At 42.6% G+C, this 22,274-nt stretch overlaps 1 protein-coding gene across 2 annotated transcripts; it reads right to left on the reverse strand.

The window, feature by feature from the left end:
- Positions 1-1,970: 1,970 nt before the first annotated feature.
- Positions 1,971-20,741, reverse strand: ABCG2 (ATP binding cassette subfamily G member 2 (Junior blood group)). Of its 2 annotated transcripts, none has more exons than XM_019293215.3 (16): positions 20,390-20,741; positions 15,144-15,356; positions 13,817-13,876; positions 13,237-13,351; positions 12,353-12,505; positions 11,751-11,908; positions 11,220-11,371; positions 10,682-10,786; positions 9,431-9,678; positions 7,690-7,772; positions 6,848-6,937; positions 6,081-6,205; positions 5,019-5,173; positions 4,021-4,110; positions 3,218-3,315; positions 1,971-2,721 (listed from the first exon to the last, which is right to left on the reverse strand). In XM_019293215.3, the coding sequence occupies exons 2-16, from the start codon at positions 15,347-15,349 to the stop codon at positions 2,571-2,573; spliced, it is 1,989 nt and encodes a 662-aa protein (XP_019148760.1). In that variant the 5' UTR covers positions 15,350-15,356; positions 20,390-20,741; the 3' UTR covers positions 1,971-2,570. The 2 variants fall into 2 exon arrangements, with proteins under 2 accessions (XP_019148760.1, XP_010410342.1); XM_010412040.4 differs by having other exon boundaries at positions 9,431-9,681; positions 20,390-20,740.
- Between the last annotated feature and the right edge of the window lie 1,533 nt (positions 20,742-22,274).

The raw sequence follows: 22,274 nt of genomic DNA on the forward strand, positions 1-22,274 counted from the left end.
TTACGCATTATTGAGGTGTCTCCTGGCTTTTGCAAGCAATGTAGTTGTACTAATCAGTCCCAAACTAAAGGGGAGAACCAGATATATCACAGAATAATAGAATGTTTGGGATTAGAAGGGACTTTAAAGATCGCCTAGTGCCACTCCCCCTGCCATGGGCAGGGACACCTTTCACTAAAAAATGTAAAGTACAGTGCTGGATAAAAAGAGAAAAATAAAAGCTTCATTTAAAGGCTATAGTGTGACAGAGAAGTCTGACATGACTACTACTCTAATTTCTGCACATGCAACTGGGGTATAGAGTTTTACAAGTTTACAGAGTTAAATATTGGACAGTGCTGGAAGAAATACTTGTTTTACATAAATATGTGCTTATAGATGACCAGCTGCTGAAATGAGTAGTAGAAAGCAAGAAGAGTTTAGGAGTTATGTGGTAAATATTATCTGTGCAATAGGGTGTCAAAGCCAGTTCAAAATGTGAGTAGTTCAACTTAGTTTGATTATTTCCTTTCTCAGAAACCACTGCTGTATACTGAAATTATTTTCTTTTCTGATTGGAACACTGTCTGATCACATTTGTAACTTTTTAAATGTTGAAATTACAAGGACCAGCTGCAATTAGCTGGGCTGTACATTTCTACATTTTTAAATCTGTGATGATTTTATTTTTCTCTTTTTTTCCAAAGGCAAAAATTCCACTTTCTCTTCTTTGTAGTAACAGGACCTGGAGTACCTTTCCTGTCAGTTTTTTTTTTGAATAACCACATAGCTGTTATCTCCTCACTGTTTCCTTCTGCTTAAAAAGGACAGATGTGTAAGTAAAATAATGGTACAGAACACTCTCTCCCAATTTTTTGTGCTCTGAAGCTTTCATTTTCCCCAGCAGCATGACATCTTATCAAAAAAGCAGTACAATAATTAGTGATTAGATCAACATGAATCCTAATGTCATATGTATGAAGATGTTAAGTTTAGAACACGTGAGCTGCCCAAAAGCTTAGATAATTTAATTGATGTATAAGCAGCATCCCAGCTCTGAATGTTCTGGAAAGATAAAAGCTGAATTTTTGTCTATATAAATCTCATAGAGATTTTTACAGATAGCCTCTAAACTTGCCTTAAAACTAATCTAGCCTCAGAAAATTTTAATAAAATAGTCTTATTCTATTGGAAGTAGATTACCATCCTGCAAACAACATATTCTGGTTGCTTGTTCTCAAGCTGTGCTTTTGCCATACAGGAACGGGGAGGCCTCAATTCAGTCTGCAACTTCCTCATGAGGGAAAGAGAAGGGGCAGGCACTGATCTCTTCTCTGTGGTGACAGTGACAGGACACCAAGGAAATGGCCTGAAGTTGTGTCAGGGGAGGTTTAGGCTGGATGTCAGGAAAAGGTTCTTCACCCTGGGGCACTGGAACAGGCTCCCCAGGGAAGGGATCACAGCAGCAGCCTGACAGAGCTCAAGAAGATTTTGGACAACTCTCTCAGGCACGGGGTGTGACTCTTGGGGTTTCTGTGCAGAGCCAGGAGTTGGACCCTTGTGGGTCCCTTCCATCTCAGGGTATTCTATGATTCTAAATCTCTTACAGGAATAAGGTCTTGTAAGTTTGTTTCTTACAACCTACACAAACTGGGGCAAACACTGCAGGAGCAACGAGAACAACAGTAACAGCCCAAGAAAGAGCTGTAAAGTTGTCTTCTATGCATTTTTATGTGCTTACTGTGCATAACTCTGCAAATAAAGAAGGAGATGATCTAGCGTTGCTGCACATGGCCAGGGAAAAGCTGGCCTGCCAGGAAGGGATTGCTGCTATCTATGGACCCTTACAAAGGTGCTACCATCCTGCTTAGTCATGCACTTGAAATTGGTCACCATAAAAATGACTAAGAACTAATCATGGCAGCAGCACAAATGGGACAGTGAAGATGACTTGCAGTTATGCAGAGAAAATACAAATTTCAGGACAAGGATTATGGGAATTGGCACAGTAAGTCAGAACACCTTTATTTAAAAAAACAGTGCTTCTACCACTTGAGTGAGGCAAGAAAGGCTTGATGGCATCAATAAGTACATTCTAGAGCAGTAATGATTCCCAAATAGAAAAGGGCACTGGGATGGAGAGGATTTTGTCCCTGTCTCACATATCCTGTGACCACTTAAGCAGCTGAGACTGTGTTGGTGTCCTGATAAGCATCACTTTGGACTGAATTACTTGGTGGTGAAGGTAGGTGCTAATTAAAGCATGGTACCACTATTTTTTTCAGGTTAAGTCACTAAACATTAGTTATAGTGTTTGGCAAGTTCTTAGTTAGAACATGCAGAAAGGCTGAATAGTCTCTTGAAGAAATGAATAGCTGTACACTTTTTGTGGCAAAGAGGAGTGAGCTGTGCTAAACATCTTGGCAGAGGAAATTAACAGTAAGTATTTAATATACAAGGATGGCATTCACGTTGTTGACTTGGATAATAATAAAAGTACAAAGAAAGGTGTCTTTAAAAATAATCAAGTCAGTTGCACAGTCAGTTCACCAAACTTCTGAACAGTGGGAATTGCATCTTTCCCTCTGGTTTTAAGAGAACTTCTTCATGAAGTGCAGTTTCAGGTAGGCGATGATAAGGAAGATTATTGTCATGCAGGCCAGAGCCAGGTGGTTCTGCCACAGGCCCCAGGGGCTCCAATCGATGCCTTGACTCTCCAGATACTCCTCTCCAGTACAAGGCCTACAGAAAAATACACACACATTGATAAACTTAGTCACTTTGTAAACCAGTCAGCAGGAACTAGGAAGATCTTTGGAAGTTGTAGTGTGATTACATGCAGGTAGTAGGCCAGGCAAACACCAGCTGTGTGTCAGTGGTTAATTTTCCATTTGTAAATTTGCTTTTCTTGCACCTCCAGTTTCACATAGGAAGCCGAAATGGATTTTGTGAGGCTGTACAATTGTAGTGTATGTGTGCATAGCTCTCACTGAATACAGTTTGAAGAAAAGTGAGAAGCATAATGCCAGATATTTCTAGTGTTATAAGTACTAAATATGACAACAAGGAGAACGTTCCATGCAGTCAGAATGCAAAAACCCAGTCAAAGGTTCATTTTCCATGTAAAAACTCACAGATTCTCTGGCCATCAGTGAGTATCTCTGATACTCAGACTAATGTTCTGGGACTTCTAAAGTTACTGATGGTGGGACTCTTTTCAGTGTACCAAAATACTTACGACTGGCCTATCTGTTGATATCTACTCTCACTGCTTAAAACTGTGTTGTTACTGCTTTTGCAGAAGTTCAGATTAGTCAACTCATTGATCTGTAAAGCCTTTTAAAATAAAAGAAACAATGACAACAGAAATTAGTAGGTAAAGGAATGATACATTAACAAGATGAGATATAATGCAATTAAAATTCATTCTAAAAATGTGATGGTCTCACTATTATATGGGCCAAATCCCCATTTTTTTAGCAGAGTAGCAGAGTTCTCTTTCTTTTAAGAGAGGAATGCATGCAGCCCACACCCTGTAAAGCATGCATCACAACAGGCTTTACCACCTCCCCCAGGCCAGACTGTTTCTGCACAGGCATAGTAAAGACCAAATTTCTCTGCAATATATCACCCTGGCTTAAATTTTCACAAATTAGGAGAAAAGCTTTAGCCTGACAAGTTTTTTATTTGATTGATGGAAAAGACAAATAGAAGATTTTTAATTTTTTGGGGGGGATAACATTGTTCTTTACTTCGAAACATTTCTGTCCAGCTGAATTCCAGTGGATGTAGTAGTTGTGTCTCTCATATGAGGTGTTTTCAAATTATAGAAATGAGGTCTTGTAAACAGCAGTGGGTGCTGGTTGATGAGAAGTCCTTCTTGTTTCAAGGTACTGCACAACACTCAGAGGTTGTTGTACTTAATTAGCTTTCCTTTTGCTCATTAGGCCATCAAGTTTGAAGATTTTTTCATCATTATTAAAGACATTCCTTTCTAGCAAACCATTTCCAGGTTTATAGACAGGAAAACAGAGCACTTACTGTCATTCCATATCGAGGGATGCTAAAGTATTTGAGCCAGGAGAGCCAGGACAGGACGCTTGTGAGATTGACCAGCAACCCAGAGAAAAGCTAGATGCAATAATTACAAAAAAAAAGCCACAACAGCAAGAAAAACAAATTACAAATTACATGTTTTTATCATGTGTTCTTCTCTAGCTCTTGACTTTGCTTCTTCAGATAAAAAAGAATGGGAAGGCATTCCTAGAGGAAGAAACTCTTCCAGAGAAAAACAAGAGATAGGGAAGGATTTATATGTTACCAAGGTTTGGGCCATAACCTCAGATCCTTCCCCCAAAATGAGTAACAGGGAATGCTTTCTCCTGAGCAGGAAACCCATGTGCTTCCTGTCTGGGGGTCCCACACGGGTTCACATGAACTCTTCTGCTCCACCATGTGCAGGACTGCTGGAGGTGTGCTCTGGGTTTTGCCAGGGTTCCCTGAGCCTGAGGCAATGTGGATTTTGGCTGTGGGTTCAGCGCTGCTGCCTTGTTTAAGGTGCCTGTCTCCTGACTGTGGCTGTCTGTGTGTTGTCCAGTTTAACATGCTGAAGGTGGGCTCTGCAGCTGAGGAAGACAGCTGGGGTAATGGTCTCAGAAAGCAGGGGGCTGCAGGGCATGTTCTCAGCCAGACACATTTGCTTTTCACAAAGTTAAGGGAGAGAGAATGAAGTGTAGCCCCAAGTGGCTTTCCTACTTTTCAAGTAGTTTGGTGGCTGCCAGAGGCACTGACAAGAGGAAAAAGAACCACTCTCCCCCTCACACCCAACCCTCCAGCCCCCCACTTCTTGTTAATTCAAAGGACAAATCAGAATATTCCACCCCGCAGCATCAGGATACTCAAATCAGACAAATCAGGATATGTTGACCCCAACAGACTTTTTGCAGAATTCAGCTGAACTCTGGGCTAGTAGGATTTCTGGATTTCAGCATTTCTGGGATTTCAGGATCCAGTCTAGAGAACTGAACAGTGCTACTCACAATCATAAAAACAAACGTGATAGTCATGAGTAGATTTGCTATGGCGACCACGCTCTGTCCTGCTGCAATGGCAAGTGCCATGGAAGTGGCTGTGTAGGACACCATCACAAGGGTGAACATCATTATAAAGAAGGCTTCTACTGTTGGTTTCAAACCTTAAAGATCAGAACAAGAAGGGTTTCAGTACAATCCTGCTGAAAGCTGTGCCATAACCTGAACACTATCCTGACTTTCCTAGTGTGTCCTGCCAACAGAATACACTTTGTCTGCCAGCATAGGCTGTGTCACTGAGACCCAAGACTGCCACGGTGCTTGTGACAGCCCTAATGTGTCTGTCCTGACAGTGGAGGACAGGATGAATAAGTAGTATGCCCAAAACTGCAGTAACAGTGAGGATAGCAGAATGTGTAGAAGTACTGTACTTCATACATCCAAAGTGACTTGAAGTTGTCCATCAAAGCAGAAACTTCTAGTGCACTTCCGTGAGCAGCAGCTGTACAGCATTCCACTAGTTTCCAGCAGAGAGCTCTCCTAAAGAACCTAGCAGCCTTTGGGTGGCTATGGATTTGTTAGCAAGGCCTGTCTCACTCCAGTTTCACAGTCTGAGAGCCTCTTGCTGATGTGTCCTTGTGTCCCATTGCTTGGGGAAAAACTCAGACCCAAGCCTACAAGCTGGTATTAATTCACACAGTATTAAGATCTTAAAACAAAAGCTTTTCCTTTAGGTGTTCTTGCAAGGACCAGAAAAGTAAAGCAATCAGAAGCCAAGATGGCTGTAGATGAAAAGGAATAGATCAAAACTATGTGGTAATGGTTATGGCTTCCTTCTAGGGACAGTGGAGATGAGACATGTTACAGATTCTCTGATGAATGCTTAAATCTTTGTGCCTTTTCTGTAGAAAACAACATGGTGTGCTACAAGTAAGCTCAGTAACCACTACCATGCCAGTGTAGGGCTTAAACCTATATAAATATCCATGTGTACATACACATCTATCAAGTGCACGTGCCATGCTGATTTATTGAGGGGGTTGGAATGAGGCTGTAGGTGGCCATACTTGCCTAGCATGAAGTAAACTATGCAGGTGAAGATGATGCTGGGCAGAGTCCTTATGGGTATTAAATCAGCCATTAGCTTTGCTATGAAGTATGAAGACGTTCTGTAGTACCCACTGATATATTCATGTCTGGAACACAGAGATAGGTACAGCACATTACAAATTTAACCACTAAAAACTAGTTTTATTACTTTCACCCGGAGACAAATGAATTCTAGCTCAAAATGGATGAATTTTTCTTCTCAAAATGGAAGAAAATCTTTCATACTTAGGCTGTAATGCAACTGTCCAGTAAGCCACACACTACAGAACTGGTGACATTTTCATATGCAAATAAACATGGGGATTTGTGCACATGATTTTTAGTAAATTTATGTGTCACGTCATTGAGACAGAGAGGTAAAGTTGGGATAATTTTCATATTTTTTATGCCATAATATGCATAGCTTTAAAAAATCCAGTTAGATTATATCCATTGCCCTCACTAGCAAATCAAAAACTTATTAATCAATGCCAAAATTGAGTATTCAAGGGTTTTTTTCCTGCCGTGTCAATAATATTAATCTCTGAGCCACTTGTAATCATAGGTACCTTTTGGGGTGTTTGCAGACAACTCACTAGCAGACTACCAGAGTACATTTGCAATGAGCACTATCAGTGAAATAATTTGAAAACTCTGCACTAGCTGTACTTAAATAACAGCTACAGCATGTCAGACAATCTCACTATCTAACGGTAGTGCCTGATAACCTTTTTGTATGCTTTACTTACATAAATATCTTTTTTTCCACGACAAAGAGTTCAATAGCTGAGATGCTGCTGAAACACTGGTTGGTGGTCAGAAAGAACATTGCACCCACTCTGCAAAATAGCAAGCAGTTGTTGAAAATGGGATGTAAATGTAGTGTTTCCACTACAGAGTAGTTTTTGGCATGCAAGGATGGCACATTTTCTGGTGCAGTCAAAGGACAGAAAATCAACTGAGTTGGTTTTTGTTTGTTTGGGTTTTTTTTGGTTTTTTTTGAGGGGTTGTGGTTTGGTTTTTTTCTTAATGCAATTTCCTGACTTGTTGAATTCTGATTCTTAGATTGTGAGGCATTGGTCTGCTGCAAACTGTGAGGAATGAAATAAGCAGTATGAGAAGTAGTCTTCACCTTTCCACAAAAAAATTTAAGGCACTTCATACCCACTTTAAAACTTGGCCATTTTTAAGTAAATTCTATGACGTGTTTCAAGGTTAAGAACCCAGAGGTTTCATAGTTGCAAACTCACGTGTCAGGTCAGGTACATACCCCTGTCAAATTGATACACAGACCAGCATAATTTGAAAATCTAGCTTTAGGTGCCTTACTGCTGGTAAATTCAGGTGTGTGAATAGAAACAGTTGCAAGATTAAAGCTTTAGGTTTAAGTAGCCACAAGTCTGTACATTTTAACCCTCTCAGTTCTGCAGGGACCTTGCTAGAGGGACAAAAGCACATCCTCGCTTCCAAGTCACATAGACTTGGCCTTACCTACTGATGTGAAGGGAAGCACTTGCTTTGAAGAGGTATTAGGCTCCTTTAAAGGGAGCTTTATCAAATTTTTGAGTATCCATTACCTAGACTGACTGACCTGTTCTGTAGTCCAGTAGAGTCCTCTTTAAGTCCAAAGAAAATGGCACCTACAATCAGTCCCAGAAAAGCTGTAACACACACCTAAATGGGAAAAAGAGAAAAGAGGAGGGAAAGTATCATTATCATTGCTTCATTATCATTTCCTGAATGCCAGGATGAGGAAGACAGCTTATTTTCATGCTCCACAGTGTGTAATTACTGGGCTCTATCAGACATCATATAAATGGGATTGTTTTTAACAAGATGCTACGACAGGACTGCAGATGTGCTGGTATTTGCAGTCTGTAACTATTTAAATAGTAGAGATAACAGCTGCCTCAAGGATGTCAATTAAAAGACTGAAGTCTGTGCATCACACGTTTTAAATGCTAAATGCAAATGACAAAAAGCTCAGGAAAACTGATGGTATCAGGCAGTTCTGTCATTTTTAAGCCCGAGCAATGCATGAGTCTTAACACCATAAACAACTTGATCCATGGTACCCTCTCGCTAAGATCCTGCCGAAAGGAACAAATGTCAGGGATAATTCAGCTCCTAAACCAGTTGCAGTGGAAAGCAAGACCAAATTGGAGCAGATTAATGAAAAAAAGGCTTAATGAGCCATGTACCCCTAAAAGAATGCTGGACAAATCCATCCCTAATTAGAGTGGGGAGATAAAAAAGATTGTGAGAAACAAGTCAGGACCATTAACCTCGGGCTATTAAGGAGGTTCTTGAGAGCCTAATTCTTGTCACAAGGTCAGGCTTTTAGAAAGCAATTATTAAGGATCTCCATAGTATCAACATACAGGCACACACACGTACTCAAAGCCTTTTAACCTCAGGGATTCTGGACTCGTTTACCTCCACACCAACCATTTATTCACTCATTATATAAACCATGATGAAGATAATTTATACCCCTGGATACAGGCCAATTTTTCTATTGGCTTCTCTAGAACTGCTGAGAATTGCAGTGGGAGTTTTGGTGGCGCTGTGACGGCAGAGTTTGGTCCATGAATTAGGGGATTCCCGAGGATCAGTCACTCTGCAGAGACCAGCTGTACATTCTTTATTTTTGAAGGCAATGTGCAGCTTTGAAGGAGTCAACACTTGCGGTGTTGATCCTTCTGAAAAAGCAGCACTAACAGAGCCTGGTGTTTATCTTCCATGGTGGGTGTTAGACCCCATTGTGGACTTCATGACACCTCATCCAGATGACATCATCACCAGTATGAACAGCCAAATGACCAAACAGCACACACATTACGAGACTGTGAAAATATTTTTGCACTTGAGCCAACTGCCAGCACTTCATTTTGTGCTGAAGTTTAATTTAAAGTATTCAAATGCAGTCTGTTAACTTTTCCTGACAGGGGAAAGGATTTGAGGCCAAACCCCACAGTGCTGAGTCTGGACAATTAGAGTCAAATCTGAAGAATGTTCTTGAGAAAATGTGTGAAACTGCTTGGGACCTAATGTGCTTCTGGCTGGGAGCAGCAAAATGCCCTGCTGGGAAGGAAGGGTCTTGCCTCCCAAAGTCTTTCACTAGTCCAAACTTAATTACTGAACAGTCCAACATTTGGGAGCATTCAGGACACCTTCTATCCCCACATTCCTAGATCTTGAGCACTCTTTCTTCAGATGCTTACTGCAGTCAAAATATCAAGAGGCAAAACCATCCCAATGATTCGCCTGATAATCCAGGAGCTGAATAAATTCAATGTATACAACAAAATTATAGATGCAAATAGCCTTACCTGAGCTATGGAAGCCTGAGGGTTTCCTATCAGATTTTTAAATGTGCGCCTGGACACCCATTTCAGCTGGTGAAGGAAGGAATTGGCATATGTGATTTGCCGGAAAATTCCTTTGGTTTTCATTTTATTTCCTGAAGAAACGCTCTCTAAATATGCTTTTGTTTCTCGGTAGTAGGCAGAGTTGGAGTATTTTTCTGCTAACTGTTCAGCCACTGTTTTATCATATTCAGAGCTTTCTTCAGTGCTCTCTGCTGAAAAGATTAAAAAACCAGAAGAATTAAGATGCACATGTAGTTCCAGTGATTCACTGCACTCAGTCCCGTAGCAGGCAGTTCATAAGAGTCTGTATAAATAAGACCAAACCTCTGTGTTTGTCTGTGCAACCTGTCCCACAGGCAGCAGCCTCTCAGCACTCTGACCAGGCAAACCCCTGTCTGCCCAGGGAGTTTCAACCTGGCAGCAATATGGCATTTAATGAAAAAATTATTTTTACATCCCCTTTGCCCCCAAAAGTTTCTGTAAGTGATCTGTTTCACAGATCTGATTACATAATCCTGGACTTCCCAGATTTTTGATCCAGGTAATCCTGCATGTTTCTAATTTGGTCATAAATAAATTTCAGCTGGACCTCCTTTTTTTCTCAACTATAGTGCAGTGTGGGCTTTTCCAATGGCAGATATGATGTGTGTTGCCAGTTATAATATTTGCCAGACCCTGATCACAGCATTTTTGTAAAATGATGGCTGCTCCTTTGGTAAAGATATAGTGAAACTGTGTTTGGGCACACAGAGTATTCATTACTTCATTTGCCCTTTCACTCCTGGGAAAAGAGGTAAGCTATTAGTGAGTGGCAGCAAAAAAGGATGAGAAAACATGCTCCATAAAATAGGTGAGAGCTGATTTGTTAGTTTGGGGATAATTTCTGCCTTTGCACAACTTCAGGGAAACATCAGGTGAGCAGTGGTACCCTATCTCTACCCCTTCCCACCCTGCTCAGAGGAAGGAAAACAGTAATTTCCTAATGGAAAAACTGTTCCATTAGGTAAAATATGCAAGTCGTAACTGCATCAAATTATGTCCTTAACTGGAACAATCGTCCTGGTTTATTGTCTCTGGTTCCGCAGGACTTCAGCTGCTTTGCCTTGAAGATGAAAGAAGCTCTTTCTCTGTGCTGAGGGTTAACAAAACAGTTTCTTAAATTCCCATTCCCACACATGTTAGGACAACTTGACTCAGCTCTGGGTTTCATACCTGTGTTACTTTCATCAGCCTTGTTCATTGCCACGGCGGTGGAGTCTCCATTGATGACGTCCAGGAAAAAGTCTGCGGGATTGTTGTAGGGCTCGCACTGGTAGCCTGTGGTGACAGTGTTACGAGCCCTGAGTGGGGTTGTGTGACTGGCCAAGGGCTGTGCTTGGCTGTCAGGAGCACGGCCACACATCCTGCCCACGGAGCAGTCTGCACCAAGGGCGTGGCAGCCTTCGGAAAGTCCATGATTTCCTGAGGGATGAGCAGCACTGCTGGGCAGCACTGTCAGCAAAAGCAAGGTGACAGCTGGCAGCATGCTCTTCCCAGACCTAGCCTGGGCTTTCTCTAATTAAGATGCACCCAGGAACAGCTCATCCAAATCCACATGTGGGTCAAGAGAGGACACACCCAGGGAAATGCTCAGCCTGTTACAATGCTGGGCTTGCTTGGACACGCTGTGTCCAATTCCGGCCCAGAGCTACTGGCATTTTACTCAAGTTGGTGCAAACCAAAGGTTGGCCCTGCTGGAAGCTGAGCTCACCGATGGACTGGAAGTACTGGATGGCATGCTGGGCCGGGCCATGGTACAGCACTCTCCCTGCAGCCAGCAGTGTCAGGTTGTCAAACAGTCGGAATATGGAGTACCGAGGCTGGTGGATGGAGAAGATGATTGTCTTTCCTTGTTTTGACATCCTGAATGTGAAGAATGACAGAGATGTCAGCTTTGAGAATTGATTCAGTGTTTAGAATTTGAGAATAATAATGAGTTTGAAAGTTCAGTTAAGTCTTGATGAAGTCTGATTAAGTTGCTATGCCAGAGAAGGGAGAAGAAAGGGGAAAAAAGAAAATATTTGGGCCAAACTTACAGTGTCTGTGTGAGAAAAGAATTCTCACTTTGGAGAGAGAGAATTAACAGGTTTTTTCCTACCCTCTTTGTATATTTGGCTCACTGGTAAATAATTAGATGTCTGAACTCCCTGTTTGCTCATTCTAACTGTAATTCAAGTCAAATACAACTGAAGTACAGCAGAGTGGAGTGCTGAGAATGGGAAGCTGTTTCCAAGGCCATCACCTTTTCAGTAGCAGTAGGACAGCGTTAGCAGTGCTGGCATCAAGTCCTGTGGTTGGCTCATCCAAAAACAAGATGGCAGGATCCGTGATGAGCTCCATCCCAATATTGGTCCTTTTCCGCTCTCCTCCAGACACCCCGCGAGAGAACTGGGTGCCAACCTGATAGAAAACAAGAAACTTGTCTTATTTGGCCCAAAGAGAAATCCTTGAGTGAACAGCATCCTACCCACACGGCAGTATTTAGGGAGAGTTGTAAGGAATTTTGGCCCTACTCTCAGGAGCAGATGTAAATGTTATCTCACACACAGCCTGGTTCTTGATGTTAGTATTGCTGGAGGTCTTGTCTTTTTCTCCAATCACTACCTTTCTCTTTCACCTTTCACCTTTCCCTTTCCTTTTCCCTTTCCCTGCAGTGTAATGCCATATGGCAGCATGAGCACAGTCTGTACAGATCTCCGTACAGAAATGTTATTAATTACTGTGTTACTGAAACAGCCTGTTGAAGTTTACTTTTTTTTTATTCTGCCATGATGAGCCATTTGATTAATTAATAAACCACTTACTACTGGATCATGGTTTAAGCACCTTGTTTACAGGCCTTACCTTGGAATCTGCCACTTTGCTCAAACCCAGTTCCTTGATGATCTGATTCACTCGTTCATCTTTTTCCTGCTCCTTCACTGACTTTGGCAAGCGAAGTGCTGCTGAGAACTTCAGGTTTTCTCTTACAGTCAGGGTTCCCATCACTACATCATCCTTCATTAAAAAAAAAGGTAGATACTTAGTGGTTGCTCAGCAATTTCTATTTATTCCTCTGAGAACTGCATCTACCTATGTTTTATGCTGTCCTTGCATGCAGAGGAACAGTAGCAGCAGCCAGAACATGCAGTAAGGTGCATCTTCAATGCCTGTGTCATAGCAGAGAGTGGATTTCATGTATGTAATTGTATTTGCCTTAATTCATAAAGCAATGCCATATAGGAACAGCCTCCATCATGCATGATATCAAAATGCATAAAGAGCAAAGTGCTAAAAACTACCCCTTATGAATTCTTACCTTATTCATTTTTTTGGAGGTGTCAAGGGAGAGACTGAAGGGCTGAAGGGGCCTAAGGAGTAACTACAGCTCAGGTCATTATCACAGTGTGTTTGTCAATGCAGCCTCAGCCCACCACAGGTGAGAGCAGGGAGAAAAGAGGGAAGGAAAAGAGAGGTTGGGTCCATGTGGGTTAGGATGAAGGTGTTCCCAACTTGTTTGTCAAAGGAGGAAGGAGGGGAGGTTTTTAGATACCATCTTCTTGTCTCTTGCAAAGGGAACCTGTCAATTGCAGGAAGTTGAGATTTACATGTGGTTTGAGAGACTGCCTTTCTGTAACATGCTGACTACAATTTTAAGGAGTTTTCCTAGATTCTTGGGTCAAGGCAAGGTATTTGCAACACAGCAGCAACTTCTCCCAGTAGAATCCACAGTGATAAAAATTACTTACCTGTACTACGTACCCAGAGGTACATTTAAAGTTGGCAGGCTGAGGAGCTCCATTGATCAAAATGTCACCAGAGAGCCCATTGGGATCCTTCCTTGCAGCCAAAATGTCGAGCAGCCTAAAGGGAAAGTTGGTTACTTTGTCAGATGAACATGCAGGAGGCAAAGCTCTCTGAACCATAAACCCAGCTCACGGAACGAAGAGCTACCTAAAAGCGTATCACATTAAATGTTTGCAATTTAGAAAACCCCCAGCAACTTCCAAGGACTGAGTTTCTTTTGTCCTGGTTTCCTAAGGAAATGAGATCTGTGCAGTTTCGTGTCCATTTTTTCAATCACTTGATTTTAAGCTAGAATGGTGTGTAAGGAGCAAGTGTCAGCAAAGTGTGGACTAAAACTGAATTTCACCTTTCTCATACAAACTGATTGCCTTTTTTGAATTCAAGTATTTCTCGGAAAACAGTGAGGTTTGCACAGACCTAAATAAAAACTCTTTCTCTGAAAGAGAAGTGCATTATGCTAGAAGTGTGCAGTTTCATTTCCCCCTTGGGGTAATTTCTGTGGAGGGCAAAGGGGGCACTTACGAAGATTTACCACTGCCAGTAGGTCCCAAAATCGCATTCAGTCCTGGTTTCATGATGCCACTGTAAGACAAAACAGATAGGTTTTACAAAATAATTAGGGTGGGGTTATTTCTTTGCCTGTTTCAACTGGTAGGCCAGTGTAACTTATCTGTACTACTACTTTCTGCATCCCATTAATTTTGGAATTAATAAAGATGCCTAATCACAAGCAATATTTATGATCAGATTTCACCTTAACTTTTATTCCTAAGCACAGAAACATGACTAAAATGTAGCAAAATCTGTACATATATTTTTACCCCATGGATCTCTACAAGAGAAGCATGCACTTGCTTTAGCCATATTCTGTTCTCTGAACAGAGAGAATAATGGTCCCTGTAGACAGAATAAACTAGGGATTTGTCTGTACTTAAAATGCAGTTGATAGTTTCTCTGTATCTGGCATTAAAGCCCCATGAAACTCAAAAGCCAGATGGAAAAAGTCACAAATGACCCATGTGAGTCAACTGAGGTACCACAACACATGGCTTTTGAGGAAAGCAACAAAACCTTTAAGAGCTCATGTTTAGCAGGTGTGGAAATTCCCTGGGCAAAGAGCAGGACAGACAGAGTTACACAAAAGGGTGAATATTTATGATAGAAACTGGAGTTGGAGAGCTGAAAGTCACGGGTAATTTGAAATGGCATATTGTATGAACACTTGCCACTGAATTTACTGAACTGTGAATGGGCAAACTTTATTCACTGATTATTTGAACAAAGGCCATAATGACATGACTGCTTTACTGCAGTAGTGCTCACTGTTGGGGAAAAAACACCAAAAGAACTCAACAAAAAAATGCCAAAAACCCAGAAACCTTTACATCTCTTCAAAGTTAACCTAACCCTCATATATATTAATGTGTTAAACATTTTAAGTTAAACCCCCCCAAAAATTAACCTTTCCCAAGGCCACCTGAGGGAAGGAGACACAAGTGTGGGGGACAGGCTGTTGGTATCTCAGCTAAACACCCTGGCACAGTGGGAGGATTGCCAGGTAGTGTAGAGCGAGCAGAGCTGGCTGGTGTGCCTCGTGCTGATAGCAACCAGGAGGGCTGTACCCCAGGGCCAGGGGAAGTGAGCTCTCTGATGTACAGGTTCAGCCCAGTGACTGAGGGCCTGGGTTTAAGCACAGCTGGCAGCAAACACAAGGCAACCACACATACAAATAATTCTTCTAAATCTCAATCTGCATATTGTGCTGAATGGCTCAGTGACACGAGTGAAGTCAACTCTCTGGACAGAAATAAAACCTACATGTATTCTAGAGAGATGTTTAAATACGTACTTGACATCTCTCAGAACTTCTTTATCAGCGGTTTTTCGGAAACACAGGAACCCAGTCTTTGTCTTCACACGGTAGCAGATGTTGTGGAAGGTGAGCACGCTTCCTGCCTTGCCAGCAAAGTCTGGTGAGGACTGTTTTCTGCTGGGAATGCCATTTGTACTGGAGTCTGACATCTGAATGCATAGGTGTGGCTGGCATTCTGCCATCTTTCCTCTGGAAGTAAAAAACAGGCAAGGGGAAAGGGAAGATTTGATTAAGTATGAAGAGGAAACATGTGTCTTTTGGGCCCGGTGTTCAGCACTGGGCCTATGGTAGGCTTGGAAGATGCCCATCTAGGAGTCTCTCTTTTGGATAGGAACATTGGGTCCTGTGGGCTCAGACCTGGAGACGACACGAAGCTGATGAGGAGCTGGGTCTGCCAGGGTTAGGGAGGTAGAAGACTTTCCCTCCACCCTGATGGTCTGTTGGGGTGGGCTGACCTTGGGTGGCCACAGCTGCCCACCCAGCCACCCTCTGAGGGGAATATCTACTCTGGAACCTGGACCTCCTTCTCTGGGGTTTGTAGAGCTGTTTCTCTCACATTTTCTCACTTCTCTCTCACAGCTGCTGAACAACAACTTTTGCCCTTTCTTACACAGGTTTCTAGAGAGGCTCTACCAGCATCACTGACACGCTCAGCTTTGTCACACCAGCTGGAGGTGGCTGTGTCTGCCACCTCAGGTGGCACAACCCCACAACCCCAGGATCTTTCCCACAGAATCCTCCCGCTCCAAATACCCCTCAGCAGCAGCACCTGGCCACAGGCAACAACTGTTATATTAATCTAAATAATTTTGCCAAGGATATAGCAACAAGGAAACTGATATGGTTGCCAAGTCTGATATGGGTGACCAGTCCTCCAACTCAGCACAGTTACACTGCTTACAGCAAGGAAGGAGGTAAATTATGAGACAGTTTCAGACATGCTGAATGAATTTGAGAGCCATTAGTAAAAAGGAGCCTTGCAAAAAAAAAAAAAAAAGCACCATTTCATCTAACAGGCTCATACGGTCACATAAAAACCCAAACCCAAGCCCTTATCTTGTCAGTTTGCTAAGGCTGCTTGACAGACAGCTTGAGCTGTCCTTTGTGGCTATTGGCACAGTGAAACCTCTGGAAGCTCTACGTTCAGCAACCAGCCTATCTGCACATAAAGCTGGTTCATCTGTCTCCCAGGGATGCTATCCCAAATCTAGCCCAAGATTGCCTCTTCTGAGAAAGCTGCAGTCTTCTGTGCTGACTAAAAGGTAAGGTCTTAATGTTTTACTAATCAGTAATCTTGGCCCAGTGCAAAGCAACTGTGTTCAAAATGTAATTACAATGGGTCTAGCTTTAATTTGAGCTAGAATGCATTTTTAATAAGTTGAACATCAATCAAATGTGCAACATTTAAAATACAGAGGCCTTTTACTGATAAACTGCATACACTCTCACTTGTGCCAGAGAAGATTTACCTACCTGGAGGAGGACAGGTAATTTTATAAGGCTATTTTTTCCTGTAGTTTCTGGGCTAATCTGTCTGGACATAAATCACTACCTTTTGAAAGGATGCTTTGGTAACTCAGAGATGTGTATTCAGAACTGCAGTGGGAGTCTCACCAAGTTCTGAACAGCTGTTTGCCAAATACTCAACCACAGGGGCAACACCAAGGGTAGGCATTAGAAAATCCCTTGAGCTGTTGGATAACCAAGCAGCACAAGGTGAGAGCAGAAGTCAGGAGACAGTGTGACTCCGACTGTGATATATCACAACATATATAAGGTATTTGGATCAGTATTTTGCTTGATCGCATTTTTTTTCTCAGCTTAATATTTCAGTATTGCTGATGCAACATTACAAGCAAATGAGAAAAAAAAATGAGGTAGAGTTTGACCTCAGGCATTATCAACAGAATGGTTACATTTTTTTTTTGTTTGTTTCATTTGATTTTGTTGGGGTTTTTGTCTTTTTTTCCAAAGACTGGCATAAAAACCTAGCTCAACACTTGCACTGAAGTTTCTGAAATGCTCTTTAGAGAACAACCTTTTTTTTTAGGAATTAAAGAAATTCAGTCTTCCAGACTGAACTAGACAGGTAGACAGTAAGCAGAGAATCATAAACTGTTTTCACAAATAAAGGATGACACTGTTTCCACAGTGTCGTTCCTAAGAACAGACAGTCTGTCATAGTCAAATTTAATCTATCAACCAAGTTATGATGAGATTGTACACATCCTTGCAAAAATGTGTGTAGAAGCTATATAAATAAATCAGGTATGGGAAGAATTACATACACCCATAGCAAACAGCCTCTCAATGGCTATTTAATACAGTTGTCAGCAGGAAAATTCCAGTTCAGGAAGGCTTGATAGCCCAAATTGCCAGACAAAAACAATGTTCTTCGCTATTGTCCCTTGGGAAAGCATTAACTACTGGCAGCTGTGAGCAGAGGCTGGCTTCAGGTCTCACTGGACCCCTGGTGTAAGTTGTTACAGCCCTTCCTGGCTGCAGGGTGCTTGTGCCACTTGCAGGGACAGGATAGGGTGCTGTAGGTGGAACACCTGGAACATGGATTTACCTGTGTTCTGTTCCTCCCTTCAGAAAAACGTGTATTGGTGGGGACATGCCATTTATCAAAGTTAAAAAAAAATCTGCTTCAAAGGTGACAATACTGAAAATAGCATTTTACACTTTCAGAGCTGCTAGAATTTATTGCAGAAAGAAATTGCAGAATGCTCATTTGCTTAAAGCTGGAGTGGTTATTTCCTCTGTGTGAAACCTGTGTTGGCTGCTCTGTTCTCAAAGGGGCATAACCACTGCAAGGTCTCCACCACAGCACCTCCTTTGGCTGGCAGAATGACAGGACTCTGGACATGCTGCTGGGAAGGGGCTTGAGGAAGTCCCAAGCCCCAGCTTCTGCCTCTGAGCAGGGCTGGCACCAACACGAGATGGGGTCAGCGGTGGTGCTGCGTGGGTAATCTGTGGAAGCCTCTGAGAGTGGCAATTTGGATCTCAGCTAACAGTGTGCTGGGAGAAGATGAAGTGCTGACAATAGAAATAATGCTCACGTGCTAGAATTAGGCGTTTGATTTGCTTTGCTTTTTTGCATGCCTCTTTTTCACCGTAAAGAGTTGTAGCGAGATAATCAGTTTGGTATTTTGAAAATCAACATTCCCATTTCTGATCTAGCAATAAACTTCACCAGACAAACAGAGGGTCCTGCTCCTTCACAGCGAATGTAATTATCAGCTGTTTGCAATTGCTCCTTAGAAACGGAATCTCTAAAATATTGCAGCTTTTAATTGTTTAAAAAAAATTGAGTTTAATGTGATATACAGCCATGAAACATTTTAAGTCAGAGCTTTTGCAGGACAAAGAAACAACCAAGATGAATGTTAATAGAATAAATTCCTATGCAAATTTTAAATGAAGTTTCTCAGATTTCATTGCCAATGGCTTACAAATATTTACTTTAGATCAGAAATGAGCAGGAGATTCAATGACAACATGTACTGCCTGCTGTATTCAGAAGTATTTGTTAACTTCAATAAAGTGTTTCATATCCTTATCATATCAAGCCTGGCTATAACACACTTTGCATCAGCAAAATAAAAAACTTATAAACTCAGGAAATTTTGTAAATTTTGGTTTGCCAAATAGTTCTAAAACATTTTTATTGCCTTTGATTTCAGCATCATTTCAGCTCAAGCCTAATAGAAAATCCTTTTCTTCAGAGATATTTAGTCTCAGAAAATTTTGTCAGGAGACGAAGTACTGGATCTAGAGATTTAACCTTTCATTAATGGCAAAATGAAACTACTTTCTTAAAAACAACCAAGAAATCTCTTTGCCCACTGTTTCAATGCACATAAAATGAAAGTCTCAGTACAGTCACTTTCCTGAGTATTCTTCTGAGACTTGTAAAGTAGAAAGTCTCATTTTTCCTACACACACAGGGGCACTGAACAAAACCATCAAACAACAACGAAATGTGCTACAAAGTTCAATTGATACAAACCCACTTGAGCCTCAACAATACCATACCTGGAGTCTTTCAAACAGTTTCAGTAAAAGTATTTGTGTGCCTTAAGATATATTGTCTATACAAAAAGCTAAGGAACATTTATTCCCGTCAGTCTTCCTGCAAAGCTTTTGGCACCAGAGGGATTTGCAGTTCAAGTAGAAAAAAACCATAATACTAAAAACCAATACTTTAGGAGGGGTAGTAAAATTACTGGTAACAGAATTCAGACGTGCATTTTTTAAAATCCAGGCAGTTACTCAAAAGATTTTATCTCTGTAGAGAATAAGCATTGAAGTTACTTAAGGAGAAAGAATTTTAGAGACAGAAGCAGCTTTCAGCAGAATTTTCTAAAGGAAGCTGCCCCAAACCCTTTTTAGAAGCAGTCTTTTTTTTTTCTGGATACTTGAACATGCCAGAGAAACCACAATTAAGTGTGTTATTATTTCTCATATTTTTAATGGGTAGAAAGTTAAGTCTTGCAACCTGCAGGCTGAGACAGTACTGTATGTGCATTTTGGACTTGGGATATATATAAATTCACAGAAGTTGTAAGTATACCTTTTCTACCCTGCTTCTTTAGCCATTTCCAGGGATGTGGACTGACCAGAGAATTTCTGTGGGGATGCAAAGGGGCCAGGACCATATATTCCTCTTTCTCAGGAACACGTGCAGGAAATTAAAAGCGTTTGAGTAAATAAGGATAATGCGATTCTGGCAGTCTGTAAGTTAATTGGCATCCGATTTACCGGGGATTTGTAACCTACCTTCCATGAAAAGAGCCCTGTGTATTAACTGGGGACCGAGTAAGCAGCGCATGGTGCGTGCAGGCATTTGCATGCACGTGGATGTGCATGAGGGAACACCGAGGATGGCAGCTCCTGTAAAATTTTCTCATTTTTCACCTTTTTACTTGTTTTAATTTAAGCCTTGAAACTTCCCTTCTCCCCCCTCCCCCCCCCCCCCAGCATTTTATAAAGCACATTTTCATTGATTTCTTGCCTTCCCAACAAGATCCCTTGAAAAGCTAGGAGAAGGCAGGCGAGCGTTTCGCTGTGATTTCCTTGGCTGTTGGAGAAAAACAGCTGCTGAATATAATTCCGCAGCAATGGCACGGTAAGCAATTCCTGGGCGAGGAAGCACGCCACTACACCGAGCTAAAGGTGCCTCAGTAAAAGGGCTGAACTGCTGCTACCGACTCACTCACCAGCAGCAGGTCCGGGTCAACGCTGCGGGGCTGCTGAGGAGGTGGCAGAGGCGCTGGGAGGCATGCAGGATCCAGAGAAGGGAGGAGCAGGAGGTGTACAGGAGCCCAGCGCCGACGGCTCGCTCAGCTTGCGGGACAGGGCAGTGCCACCCGGATCATCACATCTGCTGCAGGACGAGCTGGCAGCTGGCTTCCCTGCGCTCCGGCACCCGGGGAGTCTCCACCCTCTCTGTACGCTGGGGAAGCCACAGGGCCTTCTGGGGAGGGCAGGGCCAGGGCGAGCCACAGCCTTCACCTTTTCTCCTTTTAGCTGAACAAGTCGTAAGCGGCAAGGGCAGGACCTCGCCGGGAGCTGCCCCAACCCTACCATGCCAGTAGCGGTGACACTGAGTGAAGGAGAACATCTCCACCTGCCTGAGGCTTGCAACCATGGACAGCTGGCAGGGTGGGATGAATGCCAGCATGGCATGTTAGAAAAGGCTCACCTGGCTATGGTGTCTTCTCTCCCAGTGTCCTGAAGGTGGGTATGTTTTCCTTCAAAATGTTTCCTTCAAAAATGCAGAGGCTTTTCTGAGCCCATCAGAGCAGGGTTTTCACAGGACAGTATGTGGGCATGTCATTGGTGCTGTGGAAGGAACCAAAACTGAGGCAGCCATTGTTACAAAAGGTAGGAGCGCAGGTCCCCAGCTGAGGTTACTGGGCAGCATCAGCCACAGCTTTCCAGGAGCTGTGCTAACACTGGGTGCAGGACCAATGATGGACATGCCACCTCTCATATGTGCTCTCTGATAGAGCTTTGCTTTCCAGGACAGTTGTAGCTTCCAATAACCCCAAAGATGAGGTTGAGCAAACTTTGGGGGATGCTGAAGGAACTCATTTGGTTCTGTTGGCGCCATCCCACATGATGGCTCTGCCAGAGCTTTGACAAATGCACAAGGCCATGGAGTCACAATCTTTCTCCTTGGCAGATGACTCAGAAGAGTACACATTATGGATAGTTTTCAGTTAAAATAATGATTTTTATCCTCTCTTTTTCCTAGCAAGACTTATCACTAATTATTAAACATCAAGGCTGCCTGTAAGAGCTCTCCTGTAACGAACACCACAGAGCCAGATTTTTCAGGTGGCTGTAACTTGGGATAGGTAAGTATATCATTGCTCATGAACCATGCTCCTGAGACCTTGTTCTTTCCTTTAGCAATGATTTTATAATAATTAACCCTCTACTGTATTTATATGAGACTTTTAAGCATGCCAGCAGCTAGTGAAAATCATTTCATAGTCCCAGTGGCATTTGAGAAGATGCACATGTGACCGAATAGGTGCAGAAATACTGTTATCTCATTCAGGGAGCATATCTGCAGCCTGGGCCAGAAACCTCAGTAGACAATTTGTAGTATCAGATCTGGGCTATTCCCAGGCAGCTTGGATGCAGGACTCAAAGGTGTTCTACGTAAGTTACTATACTGGGAGGATTTGTTGACTCTCTTGAAGGCAGAGGCCCTGCAGAGAGACCTTGACAAGCCAGAGGGCTGGGAAATCACCAACCACATGAAGTTTAAACAAAGACAAGTGCTGTATTTTTCATCTGGGATGGGGCAACCCTGGATGTACGGACAGACTGGGGAATGAGAGGCTGGAGAGCAGCGCTGTGCAAAGGGACCTGGGGGTCCTGGCTGATGGAAAGTTGAATGTGAGTCAGCGGTGCCCTGGCAGCCAGGAGAGCCAGCTGTGTCCTGGGGGCATCAGGCACAGCATTGACAGCTGGGCAAGAGAAGGGATTGTCCCGCTCTGCTCTGCACTGGGGCGGCCTCACCTCCAGTGCTGGGGGCAGTTTTGGGTGCCACAATATAAAAAAGACATTAAGCCATTAGAGAGGGTCCAA

Source organism: Corvus cornix, chromosome 4, assembly GCF_000738735.6.
Source record: "Corvus cornix cornix isolate S_Up_H32 chromosome 4, ASM73873v5, whole genome shotgun sequence".
NCBI classification, from domain to species: domain Eukaryota; kingdom Metazoa; phylum Chordata; class Aves; order Passeriformes; family Corvidae; genus Corvus; species Corvus cornix.